The sequence below is a fragment of the Hibiscus syriacus genome, unplaced genomic scaffold (genome assembly GCF_006381635.1).
Source record: "Hibiscus syriacus cultivar Baekdansim isolate YM2019G1 unplaced genomic scaffold, ASM638163v2 tig00109987_pilon, whole genome shotgun sequence".
NCBI classification, from domain to species: Eukaryota; Viridiplantae; Streptophyta; class Magnoliopsida; order Malvales; family Malvaceae; genus Hibiscus; species Hibiscus syriacus.
In genome coordinates, this window is record NW_024062550.1 from 1684529 (window position 1) to 1703845 (window position 19317).

Sequence of the window (19317 nt, forward strand, 5' to 3'; positions counted from 1 at the left end):
ACCTTAAATAGATTTAACTGTCAGATAATAAATTTAACTATGGATAGAGCTAAAATCAAATATCAAGAGAATAGGACAAGTTGTCCATAAGTTGTGTTTGATCGTGTCTTCTAGGCAACTGGGCATATGCTAAGGGCACCCACACCTACCAATTGAACGGATCATATTTTTCCGAGGTAAAGAAATATGGAGGTTTTTATTCTTATTTTTTTATTCCCTCCTAGTTCCAAGGCTTCGTCTTGTCTAATTTGAATTGACCCGGGTCTTACACATGGTTTTGTTGGGTAATTTTTCTACGTACACAAAGACTTGAATCTGAGATTTTACTTAAGCGATATCAAACTGCTTATCACTTAAACTAATGGTAGAAGATTTTTATTGTTTAATAGTAATATTTACTTTTTAAATTTTCATTCTTTCATGGGAATAATTTCAAACTATTTTCCTAATTATTAATATCAGTATTCATGCTTCAAATTCTAGAGACATAATATATGTGACAAAGAATGATGGTGCAACCAAGTTATGGCAAGCCATGGGCAAAATTAAAAATTTATTAAAGGGAGTTATATATATATATATATATATATATATATATTAGAAATATATTTTTTTAATTGAAGGTGCCTAGTAAATTTTTTATTTATTTATTTGAGAGATAGAATAACCATAGCATTCACACCATGTAAAATGGTTGGTATATAGTTTCTTGGTCCCCACTTGTAGGGCCAAAATAAGTTCAAAACTACAAACTTGCACCCTACAAAATTAACTAGAGTCTACTCAAGAACCACATACTTAACTTTCCCACAGGTACAAGATTTACTAATCTCTCAAAGGACAGTGACTACGAGTCTACGCCACGCCGAGAAAGATCGTAAATTTTTATGTTATAGGTATAAACTTAAGAAATTATATTAAAATTTTGTTTAAAATTATAAAAAATTTAGCGAGTACAAAAAATATCTAAATTATATGAAGATTTAAAATTTCGAGAAGATACGACCTCTCCGCATCTCCTCAATTCATCCTAGACTATTTCTCTTTGTTGATCAAAATCATCACCAATTCACCATGAAATTGCATGTGCATCATGTGATGTGATTTTTCTTTTGTTTCATTGCAATATATTGAAATATTGGCATAAATTATTTGTCTTCAAATGTATCATTTGATGCCCTAGGGATAAACAATTACTATCACATATGTTCATGTCCTACTGTCACTATATATACATAGTTTACCCAGGGTTTTAAGGTTGGATAATTCCATGTTGTTTGTAACATTATTGTGTGTGTATATATATATATATATGCGGATCCAAAAATAATTTTGAGAAAGGACACACGCATATTAATTATTGAAATTTTTCGTATGGGACGGGCATAAATAAAATTTTAGGGTGTATGCTAATAGTAAAATGGGCCCCTAATATAAAGAAATTTAGATTCTATGGTGGGCACTTACCATGCTTTGTATCCGCCATTGTGTTGATGTAATAGTATTTCCAAATGTAGACGGTAGTAGAAGGGTTGTTCCGGTGATAATTCTGGTAATTCTAATGGTGCTAGTCTAGTTTTGTGATCAAGAAATGTCTCTTCTATTTTTACTATCTGTTGCATGGCTATTTATAATGTTTTGGGTGAGTGTCAATAGGTAGTTGTCATGTCATTGATACTGATTAAGTGTTCTAGGAGCTCATGGATTCATGGCTTAGACTAGGAGACCACATGTATCAACACGTGATTGCTGGATGCGTTCACACAGATAATAAATGGTCGACATGTGGTCATTACTGGTTATTGCCGGTGATTGGAAGGATAAATACACATTGTTACAGAAATGTTACAAATTTGTATGCTTATCGAGACTGATAAATCTTACTAACAACCGAAGCTCGAATAAATTGAGTAAAATATGGAACAAAATGAAGATTTCATCATCCTTTACTTCAAATTCCTCTAAGTTGCCCAGTAAGTCCTGTCAAGGTCCTTTTTTGTAGCTGCAGGGTACATTGCAAAACAAAAACAAAAAACCATAATCACAACACAGGTAGCTGCAGAGACTATGCAGCTATGCATTTATTCGATCTCGATGCTCGAATATCAACTTCTCTTTTATTTTTATTCGAATGAGTGAATGAACTACTTAATGTTATCAATGAAACTAACGAAGAATTGAACGTCTCGACCTGCATCGTCTCTTCAGGACTAGAGAATTAGGTATAGAGTTCAAAGACTTTAGAAGAGAAGTTGGTTCGGGAAATAATAGCCTTGGAGGAATTGGAAGGTGAATCTCAATCTATGTCCGTTGAATTTAGTTGTATTCTTAAGGGGAAGTTTCGAAAAGAAGTTTTTATCCTGGTTGTTAATCTGTTATTTTTTTGCCTCTACTATGCTGGCTTTGTTTTTTTTCGATGTACTTAGAGAGTTTGTGTGTTTAATTCATGGCTGTTCATTACTGGAGGATTGGGGGAAGAGTACTTGGATGTTTTTTCAATGTTTTACTGATTGTACTACTGTTTTGTTATCTTTGAGTCTGGAATGGAACAGAGGGTGATGCTGTTTGTGTTGACAAAAGTTTGGATTCTGCTGGTTTGAGATGGAGTGTGTCCAAGAAATTGACAATTGAGATTAGGCAGTTGATTGTTGTTGGTTTTTTTGAACTCGAAATAGTGGAATCCGAGTCGATATTGTGGATTACTTCAAATTAAGGTTATAGTGCTGAATTTAAGTATCATTGTTCTTGAGAAAGATGGTTTGCGTTGGTTTTTATAAGCTAGAAAATTTGGATATATTGTTTTGTATGATGTCTATTGTGGGGGAATGATTGTACTGCAGGAGGTTTTGTGGAGGCATTATTTCTCTCATTTTGGATTGTCTTAGGAGTCTTGGACAATGCATTGTGAAGAACGATTCAAGGGCTGGATGTTAAGTGTCAATTAGGTCTTGCTCTAAAGAATATTAAGTGGAGGTTATTTAGTAGGTATTATAATGGAAGCGCCATATCATTGGTGGTGTAATTGCACAGCTGGGTGAAAGACGATTGCGGTCTGGTTGCTTGGTTGGTGATTGTTTGGTATGAGTGTATGGAATTGCTTTTGTGTCTCGTATGAGTTTGCTGGTGTCGTGAGTTGAACTGGTGATTGTAATTGTTTTGCTGTTTTTTACCTTTGTGAGTTTTGTTGGCTGTAAAGTTTTGCTTCTTATAGATGGTTAAGAGTTGTTTTTGTAGGGGGTGGGTTACTTGAGTTTCAGGATTCTGTTTTTGGTTCGTTGTGTTTGTATTGTTCTCTTACGTAGTATTCTTTTCTTCCAATTAGATCAGGGAGGTTTTTAATGAGGTTCATAAGTTGAACTTCGACTCTTTAATTACTATAATAAATTGCCCTTTGCTGAGCAAAAAATAAAAAGAATCATTTGTATACTTTATCCAAAATTAAATATGCAAATATTGTTAAGAAGATTGATCAGTGACCTTGTTGAAGGCTACATTAGCATTCTTGAGCCACTCTCTATCAGTGGTTCCCCCAAGAACTGAAGTAGCTGCAGATAGATCGTTGTTGTCAATGGCTTGTCCAATTTGGCTCAACTTTTACACAAGATCATGCAAATACCATGAAACATTCCATTTCATTGCAGTAATCTTTAGCAAACACAAGAATATTTATAAACGAATCAATAAACCAGCTTTCAAATGAACCGGTTCGTGAACATAAAGGAACAAAACGCATCTTTGTTCGTTTCATTCATTTATTTAAAAATTAACATAAAAATTTTGTTTTACTCATTTATTTAATGTAACAAACGAGCACAACCTAACATTACAGGAACGATTCACGAATAGTTCATCAAACATCTATTCAGTTACACCCTAATTTCATTCTTCAATCCAACAAAGAAGAAAACCAACTTTTCTCTTTGGTTGATGAACTGATTACTCTTGTCTTTCAAGCCTCTTCTGTCTATCCTTCTTGACTTTCTCCAAAAGCTCTTCATCATCATCGGCCTCTAGGATTGCTGCAATGGCATTGGAGCAGCCATTACCAGCACCCAACACCAATCTGGTGATGAAGGAAAGGGTAAAGCCTCTCTTGTTTAAAACTGGGGATTCATTCAATGCTTTGCAAAGGGTTCTTCTTTGGACATTTTGATTGTTGAGATAAATCAATGCAGGCCCTAATGATGATCATTATGATGAAGAAGATGAAGAGGAAGAAGATGTTGAAGGGGAAAGAGAAGATGGGAAGAAGGAATTAGCAGTTGAGAGAAATGCAGTTGCCATTATTATTTTTCTTTAAGAAAAATTCCCCTTATTTTTGTGGTAAAGTTGATGGGAAAAGTTAGAGGTATTAGCAGAAGATAAGGCTGCTGGATTCCGCTATGTCATCTGCTCCAGTCATTTCATCACTAAACTAACAAAGGAATTACAGTATGTTTGATTAACTTAGGATGATTATAAATGGTACAATATGTTTTAAAAACTTTCATCCATTTAATAATAAATGTTCAAATATTTGTAGTCGTTAGTGTTCGAATCAAGACTTCTAAAGATAACAATCATCCCCTTTATCACTAAGATCGTTTGGTTTGTAAATACTCTTATGAACATATAATAAAATTTATTCGCGAATAATTATATTTATAAGTATTACAAAATTAGTATAAATTGAATTATAATATGTTTATCAACTACTATAATTAGAGATACAATTTAACCCGAAATTGATGGGTTTCGACTAGATTCGATAGGGTTGTTTTTTTTAAATGCGTTCAAGCTGGGTCGGGTCTAATTTTTTAAAGGGGAGAGGTTGGGTCAAGTTCGAGTAGAGGGTAAAAACTATGACCGAGGATGATAATGTAATTTTTTTTTAAAATATAATTTTTTAATTATGTCTTCATTTTATATCGGGTCGGGTCAGGTCAGGCTAGATTTACACTCTAAAAGTCCGGGATGGGTCGGAGTGTGGTGGAGGATATATAATTTCGGGTTGGTCAGATCGGATGGAAGAAAAATAATTTTCAAGTTGGATTTAAGTGGAGGATACATATTTTGGGTTGATCAAAAACCTAACCCTAACCCTCCCATTGCCATCCCTAACTATAATTCAAGAATTGATTTAGTATAATTTGAAGTGTAATGTTTTTAGAAGGACCATAATAGAATTTTGCTCGTTTTAATCAGGGGTCAAGGTCCCTTCCGGCACACGATGACTAGTAGTTCAGTCTTTAGTCGTGGGCCAACTAAATATTCCACACCAGTTGGAAACATTATACCGAAGCCTTTTATATAGAAGCATTGGAAGAATATTTGCATGGCTCACGCACAAATCAAGAAATGATCCAAGTTTTTTCCCCTGATCTTCGGCTCCATCTCTTTCTCTGTTTGCTGTGTTTTTTTTTAGCTTAGTTTGACGATTGGTTCCATGGGTTTTGCTCACATTGCATTACAATCTGGGCTTCGTCTTTCTTAACGCTCCTGAACAGTGAGTATTTCGATATTACGAGATTCGTTATCTAGAAATTTGATTTAGTTGGTGATCCGAGTTTGCTGGATTAGCTTCTGGATTTTTGACTGTAAGTTCCATCTTAGCTATAAGGTGCTTGCTGCAAAGTCTACTTTATGAATGCTGATATTCAGTCCTGTGCAGAAATTGGATTTATCTTTTATATTCCAACCCTAACTATTTGATTCAGTAATGCTATGGAATCGGAGAATGTGATATTGACCAGAATTTGTATACATGATATGCTAAGAAGTTTATTGTTTATTTACCCCAGCTGAAGCACCAAATGCTGCATGTTGAACTGGAATTTGGTGCCTTTGAAGAATGAATTTGAATTGAAAGGTTCAAACTCACCTGCAGTTGACATGCTGAAAGAGGTTTGAGTGATCAAAATTTCATGTACTGGTCTTGCAGATTCAGACTCTAATGAATGTCAGTTTGTCACTTTGAATCCGTAAAGGTTGTCGCTCCGAAGAAATTCTCGGTGTGACCTAAACTGATTCAGCTTCAGCTTTTCGTTGTTGCTGTCTATCGTATAAAGGCCTTGCTCAGTTTGACATGAGCTAATTCAACTTCAGCCTTTCGTTGTTGCTTTCGATCGTACAAGGGCCTTCCTCAGTGTGGCAGAAGCTAATTCAACTTCAGCCTTTCGTTGTTGCTTTCAATCATATAAAGGCCTTGCTCAGTGTGATAGGAGCTAATTCAGCTTCAACCTATCGTTGTTGCTATCGATCGTATAAAGGCCTTGCTCAGTGTGACTTGAGCTAATTCAGCTTCAGCCTTTCGTTGTTGCTTTCGATCATATAAAGGCCTTGCTCAGTGTGACATGAGCTAATTCAGCTTCAGCCTTTTGTTGTTGCTTCCTACTGTATAAAGGCCTTGCTCAGTGTGGCATGAGATAATTCAGCTTCAGCCTTCCGTTGTTGATTTCGATCGTATAAAAGCCTTGCTCAGTGTGACATGAGCTAACTGAGCATCAGGTTTAGTTCGAATTAACTAGATATCATGCATCTATATGAATCAGAACAATGAAACCCTTATATTATAGGAATCAGCATTCAGCATATATTAGCATGATGGAAAATTTGAGAAATGGTTCACACGGTTTATTTTCATCCGTCTTTTTAACGTTTGCAGGTCGGTCTCCATTGTTGTTTTCTTCGAGTTCTAATGCTTAGCTCGGCGTTTAACTTCATGGATTTTGCTCGCTTAATCTTTCAACCTGGAGTCTTCTTCCAGATTCGGTTTGTTTTTCTCTGTTAAATGTTATTCGTTGTACAAGTGTGCAGCTGTATGAATTCAGAGTAGCGAGTATTATGCTTTGTGTCTGAATTGGGCCGATCCTTTTATTCCATCTCTGTAAACGGTCATTAGGGTGGGAATAGGCCAGGCCGGCCTCCAGGGGCCTGGGCCTGGCCTGTATAAAGCCTGGCCTGGCCTGACTTTTTTAACTAAACAGGCCAGGCCCATGCCTTTTTAAAAGCCTATTTAACTAAACAGGTCAGGCTTAGGCCTATTAAAAAGCCTTATAAGCCTGATAAGTCGGCCTATTTAGAGTGACTACTTTGTAAAATATACTAAGTTAGAGTGACTTAATGGGATTTTACTCTAAAATTAATGGCTAAACTGAAAATATTAAATGTTTATTGTTAAACAGGCTTTTAAACAGGCCAGGCCTAAATAAAAGCCTTTGACATACCACAGGTCAGGCCCAGGCCAATACAAATCAGTGTAGGCCAGGCCCAGGCCTATTAAAGTCTGGCCTGGCCTGGCCTATTCCCACCCCTAACGGTCATGCTTGTTCTCCGTAAATTCGTCATCTAATATAAAATTAGGGTAAATTACACCGATCATCGTTGATATTTACTCTCTTTCCTATTCTACTTATTGTACTTTAAATCCGTTCAATTTTTTCATTGAATTTAACATAATTACAGTTTTGGTCACTCAACCGTTTTCTCACTAGATGACGTTATAAATGAGTTGTTATATAGATGCAAAACGTCGCCGTTTTGGTGAAAATTTTGTTTTTCTAAAACGGGTTCATTTTAACGCCTTTAAATATTTAACGGTCGAGTGATCAAAAAAGCTAATTGTATTAAACTCAGTGAGGAAATTAAACGGATTTAAAGTACATTGAGTGAAATAAGAGATAAAATAAAATTCAGTGATAATTGGTGCAATTTACCCATAAAATTATAATAGAAAATCATGTTTCCGTCCCTAGTACTATGATCTGAATGATGTCTGACTCATAACCGGTTGTACTAGGATCATAATGGGGCGAGACACGGCCCTGGCCCTTGAAATTTTTGGTAAATTAACATTTAGTCTTTCAAGAATTTTAGAAATTCTTATTATGTTTCGAAAATTTTGAATATTTTTAATTAAGTCCCCTCTTAATTTTTTAAATGTTGTCATTGGTTCTCAATTTTGTATATATATATATACATAATTGTAAAAAACATTTAAATTAAAATAAAATAATATCATAATATTATAAATATTTACAATTAGATCTAAACAGCAATTTAAAAATTTGACCCAAAAAAATTTAAAATCAAATTCAAATTATAAAATATAAAATATAATTCATTAATTTAAATAACTTAAATTTTGTTAACGAGTTTATCAAACCACGTCCCCTAGTTTTGCTCGTCTTCGTGGAAAAGTAGGAAATTTTGAGTTTGCTTCATCAAGTCATTGCCAATCCATTAGTAGGCCGAACGTGTGGCGGCAAGACAACATGCAAAATAAAAAGCAGTTTACGCGTTTCAAAAGATTACCACACGCATACTTCCACGCGCTTTCAATCTTAATCAAAACCTAGAGGTGAGCATTAGATCGACGAGTAAAAAAATTCGATTTATTTGAGTTAATAAGTTGTATTTTATAATTTAAATTTAATTTAGAAAAAAATTTCAAATCGATTCGAGTTTAAGAAATTTGATTTTAGTTTCTATACTAATTTTATTATAATTATTTATATTATTATGATAAGGATTTATTCCAATTTTTTTTACCTTCTTTAACATTATATTGTTATTTCATATATATTAAATACAATATAAAATTATAAAACAAATTCATAATATTATATTTTAAAGAAATTATTTTGAGAGTAAAATATTGATGAGAGTATAAAAAAGTTAAGGGAATTATGGAAATAAATAATATTCAAACAATTATAGTCAAAAGAACAAATTGAATTAAATGCAAGGTTAAGCTGAAAAAAGAGTATAATTTTAGTAAAAAAAATAAGAATTGAAGTTACATATGTATTCTATTTTGGTATATGAGCATGTGTTCGAATTTGAGAGAAAACGAACTTCAAATGAAAGATGAATTAAAGAAATAAGGAAATTATGAAAAATTAAGGGACTAAATTAAAAAAAATGAAATTTGTTATTAAAAAGAGTAATTGAATGCACATATATATTCTATGATGGTTTAGGAGCATGTGGTTTAAATTTGGTATAAAAGAACTCAAAATGAAGGAGAAATTGTAGAAATAATGAAATCGGTGACAAAATTATAAAATTGTCAAAATATTTAATCGAATTTTTTTATTTTTTGAGTAACTCAAAATTTCAACTCGACTGCAATCAAAAAAATGATTTGATAATTCGGTTTAACTCGAATAACTCAAAATTAAAAAAAATTAAATTTTTTAGTCGAATAAAGTTTTCCTCACCTCAATCAAAACCCTTTCCCACATTTGGCGCGTATGTACAAACTTAGAACAAAGCGAGTGGGTAAGAAACCAAACTTCAAAATTAGCAAGATAACAAAAAAAAATCTGTTCTTTTTATCTTTTTTAGTGCAATAAAGAATATATTAGTGATTTAAAAGGAGCAGCAGCTCTGCTAAGGCAGCAATACTCGATAATTCAAAGGGAAAAAAATTGGCCTAAACCCTTCTCCCTCAGCAAAATCCCACAGAGAACAGAGATAAGCTTTTGTTCTGTTCTAAAATCACTTCACAGTTCACAATCTTCCATTCCCAGATTTACCCAGATTTTATTTGAAGAAATAAAAGAAGCTGAGATCGTCATGAGAGTGAAAAAACAGAGGCATGGAGGGACAGTGAAGTAGAAAGTGAGAGCATTGCATTGAAGGAATCCCTTCCATCTTCTTTTTGTCTCTTTCCCTTGTGAGGATCGATTCTAATAATAATAAAAAGGCAATGAAAAGTTTTTGGGTTCATCCGTTCTTCCTGGTCTTTCTTGCTGCAATTGGTACTTTCTCCTTTACTCTTTTGTTTTTAAAGGGTTATGATCTATTCGTTTGTGGATTGTTTTTTTTTATGTTTTTTATGTTGTCGGAATTGGGTTGATCTTGGAACTTGTTGAATTGTTTGTTTTGATCAGTTTATAGTCTTTTTCTAATGAAACTTTACCTTGTTCATGCTTTCTTTGAAAGGATTGCTCTTTTTGCAAGCTGCAATTGTGTTCTAATTGCTGTATATATTTAGTTGGGTTTGGGATTTGAATGCTAGGGTTAGTAGATTGAATAGGAAATCAGTTCGGTGGATAATGTTTCGACTCTCGTCTCGTCGAAATATGCTATTTTTCTTCCTTAGAACGTCGAATTTCGATTCACAGTGATGGTTTTACTAGTGTACAAGGTTTATATGTTCAATTGTTAATGGCATTGTGTGTCTTGGCATATCTTTGTATGTGGCCCTTGGTCGCTTCCTTCTTTTCGACCTATCTTTCGATCAGTTTGAGGGTTTTATAATGTCGGGATCTATTGTTTATTGCACGGTTCTTCGAAATGAAATGTCTGATTAAAAAGCTGTGTTTTGAATCTTGTCTCCAGCATCTGTGAGTGTGACTGTGCAAGCATTCACTGGAACGTATGGCATTAACTATGGAAGAATAGCGAATAACATACTTTCACCTGATGAAGTTGTAACACTTCTTAAGGCTGCAAAAATAAAGAATGTTCGCATTTATGATTTCGATCACAACGTCATCAACGCATTTAGTGGGACGGGGCTGGAACTTGTGGTTGGACTCCCAAACGAAAATCTGAGAGACATGAGTGCCAACGCAGATCATGCCATGAATTGGGTCAAGGACAACGTTCAGGCTTATCTCCCCGATACGCAGATTCGTGGGATCGCCATAGGGAATGAAGTCTTAGGAGGGAGTGATGAATTTTCGGGGTTTCTTTTGGATGCAGTTAAGAATGTCTACAATGCATTAGATAAGCTTAAATTGAGTCATGCAGTTCAGGTTACGACAGCACATTCGCAAGCTGTTTTTGCTGATTCCTTCCCTCCTTCATCATGTGTATTCAAAGATAATGTTGTTCAGTACATGAAGCCACTCTTGGAGTTTTTTTCGCAAATCGGCTCGCCGTTCTGTTTAAATGCTTACCCGTTTCTAGCCTACATGTATAATAAAGACGAAATTGATATCAATTATGCTCTCTTCCTACCAACGGAAGGAGCAGATGATCCGAAAACTAAGTTGCATTACGATAACCTGCTTGATGCTCAGATTGATGCAGCCTATGCTGCGTTAGAAAAAGCCGGATTTGGAAAGATGGAAGTCATCATCACAGAGACCGGATGGGCTTCACATGGAGATGAGAATGAAGCCGCGGCAACGGCAAGTAATGCAAGGACGTATAACTACAATTTGCGGAAGAGGCTTGCAAAGATGAAAGGAACTCCATTCAGACCAAAAAATGTGGTTAAGGCATATGTTTTTGCGATCTTTAATGAAAATTTGAAGCCCGGGGCATCTTCCGAGAAGAATTTTGGACTGTTTAAACCGGATGGGAGCATCTCGTATGACATCGGGTTTCATGGATATAAATCTTCATCTGCAGATTCATCACTGCTTTCCTTGAAGGTACAAGGTTTTCTCCCACTCTTGATGTATATATTACTAGATTTGTGTATTCTCAGACGGAATTAGCATATTCGTAGAACAAATCTTCTCTGACTTGCCAGTTTTCTCTCGGACTACCTCTTGTCGAACCAAAATGATTTAATGTTCATATGATGCTGGAAAGATGTCAAATAACCATAGGTGGGTCGATTTATTAGCAGGAATGCTGGTATCGCTAGGCCGAACCAATGCAGTCTAACTGTTTCCTGAACTACCTGTGACCAGAGTAGCTTAAAAATGATAAATGGTTTCTTATCGAGTGAAACTATATAGGGGCCTTTGCACTCGATCTACTTCATCCAGTGTTACGAACCGAACAATCATACTGTTACACCAATGCTAAACGGGAAGCACTTCCTTCGATTAGAAGCATCTTAATGCCATATGTTTTATGTAGTGTTTTACTTGTCAGTACTGCATTCATACCTGGAACCTCTGGTTTGGTTTCTCGATAGCATAACTCGGAATCCCGGACGGATGCAATGTAAACTTGGCTACTTGCACATAGCAAACATGTGGTTTGAATGATTCACTTGTTAATGTAATGATGATCAGCTCGTATAACATCACATGAAAAATAAAAGTTGCTATAGTATGTTCTTTTTACCCTCCTATTTCATTGTATTTTTTATGTGAAATTTCACAGGAAATCCGAGCTGCCGGTCGGTTCATCTCCTACTCCATATTATTAACAATAGCTACTGCACTAGTGCTTCTATTCTGAAGATGGTGATTGAACAATGAATATCTGTTGGGTCGCATTCTATTCTGCACTTGCATTTGCATTCGATGCTAAACCCGAACCCGGAGATTCTATAGTTTTAGGGTTACATAAAAACTTCAGAGAACAGTCCAATACACCTGATTTTTATACCTTTAGAAAACACATTGGGAAGTTGCTGATCACAAATATCTCAAATTATGTATATTGTGCCTCGTTACTCTCTTGTAACTTAGTATAATGGAATCCTCTGTGCTTACTGTTTTTTAGAAGCTCGAGACTAATCTCGTCGAGTCGAGTTTTGCATGTGTTGTTCACCTAAACAAGTCGAGAAATAACCCGAAACATTAAATTGACCACTTTCAGTTATCGTGTGGCCGTCGATAAGAAGGTTCATCGGCAGAGCTACATCTTCTAGTGTTATCGTAGCTTGGTTGTCGGTTCTCGGTCGTTCAACGAGAGCAGAAACAAATTGTGGAATCAGATTCAGGAAATCCATTTGAATAATCGTGAGGAAAATAACATCTTTCATCTGTCCATGGATTTGCTCGTGAAGAAACTAACGTCTTCGTTTCCTTTTATTAAAGAGACATGCCCTTCTTGTAATATTAACAAGTGTGTGGTCATTTTATATTATCGAATTTAGGGTTTAAGGTCTAGGTTTTTAAAAATATTCGGCTAATATCGAAAGATATTTTTTAATATTTTATGAAACACAAATATATTTTTATTTATGATTGTCCTTAATGTATTTCCGATATTGTTCTAAATAATATCTTTTATGACTAATGTAATCAGTGTTTCTATTTCAAAAAAGAAAAAAATCATACTTTGATCTAAGGACGGAGTCGAATTAAATATTGAAATAGATCGAAATATCAGATTATTTAAGAAAAATATAAAGACTTATTAGGTATTTAAACTCAAAATTTAGCATGAACTAAGCGACTTTAGTGATTAAGGGATTGTTGTTATCCTTGAGGTCCGAGTTAAGTACTACGTATGTAGGAGTATGAGCATTCATTGTCAAATAGTTGAAAGTCTTTGTACATATGTTACTTGCATTCACGTTAAATTAAAAAAAAAAACTCAAAATTCACAAGACATCTTCTACTTTGTCTAATATTTAAACTTACAATGACCTAAATTGTAATTAATCAAAAATTTAAGAACACATACTTATCATCTTTAATTCGACCCCTACTTGATTAAATATTTAATAATTTTTTATATTTTTAAAATTTAAATATTTATTTTTACATGAACTAAAATATTATTAAATCAAAATTATATTGAATATATAAATTTTAACACGAGCCGAGGGCCCTTGGGTCATAAGGGAGCTCCCGTCCCTACTTTGATCCACTTATCATGATAACGTATTCAATAATAACTAAACTATAAAATTGTTTCTATTTTGATCATCGAACTGATTTTTTTTAATTAAATCACTCAACTATTAAATTGTTATCAATCAAGTTACTGACAATTAATAATTGATGAAAATGATGATATATTATCATCTGATTAGATGATTATTTATTGATTTAGATTAAAATTAAGATTAAATTGATAGAATAGACAAGTGATGTAAAGATGTAATTATAAAACTTATTCGACATCATTTCCATCCGCTATTAACGATAAGTGATTTGGTTGATAGCAATTTAATAATTGAGTGGTCTAATTGAAAAGAAGTATATTAGTTCGGTTGTCTAAATAGAACTTACCCCATAGTTTAGTGACTATTTTGGTACTTTACCCAAAGAAACTAAAACTGAAAAGAAATAGTGCGAGTGATTCACTTGAGCATTTCTCCATAATTCACTTGATTCGAGCTTCCTGTTGTATTTGCCCTCTTAAATTTATGGCTTTTCGCTTCAGCTGAAGAGGAAATCCCAAAACCTCGGCATCTCCAAAGATTTTCCGGCAAAGATCTACTCTTCATCCCACTTCTTACATCTTCATCTTCATTGCAGTTTTCATGTTCCATCGTCTTCACACGATTGTGAGTAAATTTTGATTTTAATGGAGATCGGTCTTCACTCTTCATCTAAACTACTTGCCTTGCTTCCTGTAATATATTCAAGAGTAGAAACCACCTGCAATCAAAGATAATACGAATCAAAAATCTGAACAGGAAAAGAAGCATTTGATTCGAGTATAAGCACATGCATGCATGCATGCATGTATGATGTAGTTTGATGTTTTTACCTTATCCATGGTGAATCTTTTCTTGGGATTTTTGCTTATACATTTTGCTGCAAGTCGAGCCATCCTGTAAAGCTGGAAGATATCAATGGAATCACCAATTCTGGGATCAACTAGCTGTAAATACCTTCTTTGTTTAATCAGTGTTCTTGCCTGTGGAAAAATAGATCAATGTAACGAAAACGTCTTGATGTAAATCGTTAATTAACTAAAGGTCAACGTTTACGTATGACGTAATAAGTCATATGTGTCCAAAGCACTAACGTGACACATGCAAAGTATCTAAATTAATGATATGACATATACCTCATGTCCAAAATGATTACTCGGTACATGTCATATGTCTAAAGTAGTGATGTGGCACATATAATATGTTCAAAGCGATAATGTGACATATACTACATTTTCAAATTGATGATGTGGCACTTGACGTATGGGACATATCAAGTCGTCATTTTGGATGTAACACTGTTACATCATCACTTTGGATATTTAGTATGTGTCACGTCATCATTTCAGTCGCATGATATGTGTCATGTCATCACTTTAAACATGTGGCGTGTTACGATATCACTTTAAACACAAAATTTGTCATATCAACGACAAAATGATTATTGTTACTCAACTCAACTAACCGTTATCATCTGGAACATTTTACCCCAAAATGAAAGTTAAAGTATTTCAAAAAAAAAAAGAGAGAATAGGACAAATTACCCATGTCAAAAAATCTTTATGCCCCATAATCTTGTCCATGTCGTCTTCCCTGTAATTATCTCTAGTAGAACCAAACCAAAAGAGTATACATCTATCTGAGTAGACAATGTCCCATTCTCAACACATTCTGGGGGTAAATTCTTAGATGTCTGAATCTTGTTCTGCTTCCAGCACTGCCCTGCTACCTCAAAATCTCCAAGCTTTAAACAAAACATTTGTAACATGAACTTTCGGATACATTAAGGTTTAACAAAGATGTAATTATGACACATAAGTTGTTCTTACCAGTGGTTCAAAACCATGAGTTAGAAAAATGTTACTTGATCTTATATTTTTGTGAATGATGTTGTTTTGATGTAGGTGGCTTAGACCCTTGCCTGCCCCAACTGCTACTTTTACCCTTTGTGTCCAACTCAATGGCGTAGCTTGACATTCTGATGCACATTTGTATAAATTATTAGCTTTCGAGTTTCAACGTTGTCGATAATGCCAAGTGCATGCTAAAAGGCCTGAGCCAGAGTTGTCCTTACTTGATAAATGTTGATCAAGTGAGCCATTGCAGACATACCCGTAAACAAGTAGCCTATGAATCCCTTCTGCACAGCAACCCAACAGTATGCCTAAGTTCTTGTGTCTAACTCTGATGAGTTTATCGATTTCTTACTCGAATTCCTTCTGTTCTTGAAACGAAATGTTGTTTTTTGCAGGTTTAACGACAATGGCCTGCTTGTTCTCTAGCTGACCTCTGAAAGTACGTTCGAAACCGCGTCGTGATAGATCGTTCTTCGATGAATCCATCTGTAGCTGCATGGAGTTCGACGTATGTGAATCTTTTCTCCATTCAGTGATGTGAATTCTTTTATCACAAATGCTGCACCCTGGATTTTAAAGGGCTTCCTCGGCCTGCAACCTTGTGTTTGAAGAAATGCTGGTATCTACAAGTCTCTGGTTTTCACTTACTTCATTACCATCCGATCCACCTGCATAATGTTGTATGTTTGATGAACAAATTTCATTTTCTAGATGCATTCGATATCGGTCAACTAAGTCGCTTCGGCATTTTGAGCTATGGCATTAGGCCTTACTGGCTAGATTATATCATTTCATCTTACCTGTTGGGAAAAGTTCAATGCTGAAAAGATCATCTTCATCTAGGAGTCCCGGCATCATATCATCATAAGTTGCACAAAACTTTGTTGTCGGTCCTCGTAATAGCTTGATGCCATTGTTTTTCTTCATCCTCGATACGCCACACGAAAGCTTTTCCATGAAGATTTTCTTGTTTTTCTTCATCTTCCTGGTTCAGAAAAGGACCTTTTGAATCAAATTCATTTGCATTTCTATTTATACATCCTTGGTTTTTCATCTCTAAATAATGCAAGCTAATGCAATGTTTTCTATATGATTTTTTTGACAAACCTGTCTAGAATTATCCATGTTGGCTTCATATTTTGTGCTGATTGCATAGCCACAAGTGCTGGTGATGTTCCTGATGTTACTTCCACCCTAAACTCAACCTAAGTTACCAATGGTGATCTCTCATTAACATGTGATATTTTTCACCTGATTCGACCCGACCCAATCGAATCTAAATAGTTAAAATCATTTTTGACTAACCTTTTCAGCTTTGCAGACCTTGGAAATTTCTAATATTTCAGCATTATTCTCAAACTCCTTCATTGCTGCTTCCATATCAGCAATGCTGTGATTTGCTACACCCCACTTCAAAAAGCAGAGCAAGAAAAATTGGATTTAAAAAATCCAGTCAAAGTGATGTAAACAATCTCATAATATTGAAAAAAGGGAAAATTACGTATTTAGTCACCCACCTATTGTCGCAGATCCGTTTTGGTCACCTAACTATGTTCTTTTTCAAAATCATGCATAACTTTAGGTTTGGGCTCGTGTAGGTCACCCGCCGTCAAAAAATAAACAAAATTACTAACGAGATAATTTTTTTTTGTTTTTTTCAGTGATGATCGAAAATTATCTTAAGGTGACACGTCAACAACGCCACTAATTTTTTTTCATGCAACCAAAACGTGTTGTTAAATATGATTTTGAAGGGGAAAAAATAGTTTGGTGACGAAAATAAAATTGCGGAAATAGGTGAGTGATTAAATACGTAGTTGACCAAAAAAATTATGTAATCTTACATAGCTTCCTTGTCCCCTTGACAGATACAGGTTTAGTAGGATCATTAACCTGATGAAGAACTCCAAGGAGGACAATCAAATCTCCAGGCTTGAGAAGTAAGCCATGAATTGCCCATGTAATAGCACTTGAACAAACTTGCTTAGATGCATCTTGATTACCATTACTCTTTGATATTCCACTGCAGAATTTGAAACCCCCAAATCTGTTTTCTGAAGCTATCTGTCTCTCATTCTCCTACATTACAATCTTAGAGTTATCTACTTTATAGTTTTGCCGGTGTCAAAGTTTGACACCAAATTCCTGTAAAAGTGTTTGTTTTTTTGGTTGGATAAACTACTCAAATGACCATCTAACTATGGGATTGGTCTTGATATGACCACAATACTTTCAATTTTGACAGTATGACCACATAACTATTTAAATGGTTTCAATGCAGCCACTTGCCATTACAAAACAAGCTGACTCGTCATTAGTCAATAACAACCACATTAACCAGAACTAAATATTGACATGGGCCGAAATATTAGAATATTTAAGAAAAAAGTAAATACTTATTAGGTATTTAAACTCAAAATTCATCACGAATCAAGCGACCTTAGTGATTAAGATATTGTTATTATCCTTGAGGTATCGAGTTCAAGCACTGCGCATGTAGGGGTATGAGAATTCATTGTCAAATAGTTGAGACTCTTTGTACAAATATTACCTTGTATTCGCCCTATATTTATAAAAAAAAACTCAAAATTCACAAGATAACACCTAAGTTGTCTAACATTTAAACTTACAATGACCTAAATTGTTATTAGACCAAAAATTTTGAGAACACGAGATTATCCTTCTTTAGTTCGTTCCTTACTTGATTAAATATTTAATAAATTCTTATATTTTTTTAATTTAAATATTTATTTTTACATGAACCAAAATACTATTAGACCAAAATTATACCAAATATACAAACTTTAACATGGGTCAGGGCCCCTTTGGGCCCTCACTAAGCTTCGCCCCTGACATTAACTACACCGTTTGTTTTGTAATAGCATTTGGCTACATTAAAACCACATAAATAGTTATATGGTCATATCAACCCAATTGAAAGTGTGATAGTCATATCGATATCAACTCCGTAGCTAAGTGATCATTTGAGTAGTTTACCCTTTTGTGGTTCAATGTATAATTCATTAAGAACATGGATTGGAAGATTCCAAAACTGAAATCAAGGGAAAAGATTCTATTAGCTTGGATGTTTAGGTGAAAAGGAATTCACTGCATGTTCATGCCATGATAATTCCAAAGCCAAGCATTGTTGGAACTATTATTGTAGTAATTTGTTTGTATGTAGGAAAAAAACCAGGGAAACTCTAATGTTTTAAATTATGGGTCAAGAGCTGCAACATTTATAATTTTAATAATATGTGTTTTGTTCTTATACTTGGAATTGTTAAGATAAAAGGTGGAGTGCATTTGGTTACAGATTAAATTCTGGGTAAACTACTCAAATGACCACTTAATTATAGGGTTGATGTTGATATGACCATCAAACTTTCAATTTTGACCATGACCACATAACTATTTAAGTGGTTTTAATGTAGTCATAGCTATTTAAGTGGTTTTAATGTAGTCATAAGCTATTATAGAACAAACGACATAACCGATGTGGTTGTTATTGACTAACGGTGAGTCAACAGTCCATATCAGCTGCGTCGTTTGTTTTTAACGACAAGTGGTTACATTGAAACCACTTTAAATAGTTATGTGGTCAGATTACCAAAATTGAAAGTCTGGTGCTCATATTGATACTAACCCCATAGTTAAGTAGTCATTTGTGTAATTTATCCTTAATTTTTTGTGATATACATATATGAGATAAAGTACACCAAAGATCACTAAATTATGCTTAAATTATCATTTCGATCCTTAAACATTCAAGAATTATAAAATACTTATTATATTTTATCATATTATTAAAAAAATAATAAAATTTATTAAATTATTGTTAATTTTTATCAAATTATTATAAAATAATATTTTATAATTACTCTAACATTAAATTGATAAATTTAATGAATGCAATTATTTGAGTTAACTGTGTAATTTATTTAATTAGGA

General features: G+C 34.2%; 2 protein-coding genes across 2 annotated transcripts; one reads left to right on the plus strand and one right to left on the minus strand.

Moving 5' to 3' along the window:
• Positions 1-9387: 9387 nt before the first annotated feature.
• LOC120211926 (glucan endo-1,3-beta-glucosidase 14-like) lies at positions 9388-12329 on the plus strand. Its single transcript, XM_039210393.1, has 3 exons — positions 9388-9743; positions 10327-11369; positions 12055-12329. Exons 1-3 carry the CDS (start codon positions 9692-9694, stop codon positions 12130-12132), a joined length of 1173 nt encoding a protein of 390 aa, XP_039066324.1. The 5' UTR covers positions 9388-9691; the 3' UTR covers positions 12133-12329.
• A 3610-nt stretch (positions 12330-15939) lies between these two features.
• Positions 15940-19017, minus strand: LOC120211985. The gene is made up of 6 exons (XM_039210438.1): positions 19013-19017; positions 17211-17389; positions 16672-16766; positions 16474-16571; positions 16167-16351; positions 15940-16034 (listed from the first exon to the last, which is right to left on the minus strand). The coding sequence occupies exons 1-6, from the start codon at positions 19015-19017 to the stop codon at positions 15940-15942; spliced, it is 657 nt and encodes a 218-aa protein (XP_039066369.1).
• Positions 19018-19317: the final 300 nt, after the last annotated feature.

Coding starts and splice junctions, on each gene's coding strand:
- LOC120211985 (XM_039210438.1), bottom strand. Junction 16,767..17,210: donor CAAGGGGACAAGGAAGCTAT/GTAAGATTACAT, acceptor AGTGGGGTGTAG/CAAATCACAGCATTGCTGAT. Junction 16,572..16,671: donor AGGTCTGCAAAGCTGAAAAG/GTTAGTCAAAAA, acceptor TTGGTAACTTAG/GTTGAGTTTAGGGTGGAAGT.
- LOC120211926 (XM_039210393.1), top strand. CDS start 9,692: ATGAAAAGTTTTTGGGTTCATCCGTTCTTCCTGGTCTTTCTTGCTGCA. Junction 9,744..10,326: donor GGTCTTTCTTGCTGCAATTG/GTACTTTCTCCT, acceptor TCTTGTCTCCAG/CATCTGTGAGTGTGACTGTG. Junction 11,370..12,054: donor CATCACTGCTTTCCTTGAAG/GTACAAGGTTTT, acceptor GAAATTTCACAG/GAAATCCGAGCTGCCGGTCG.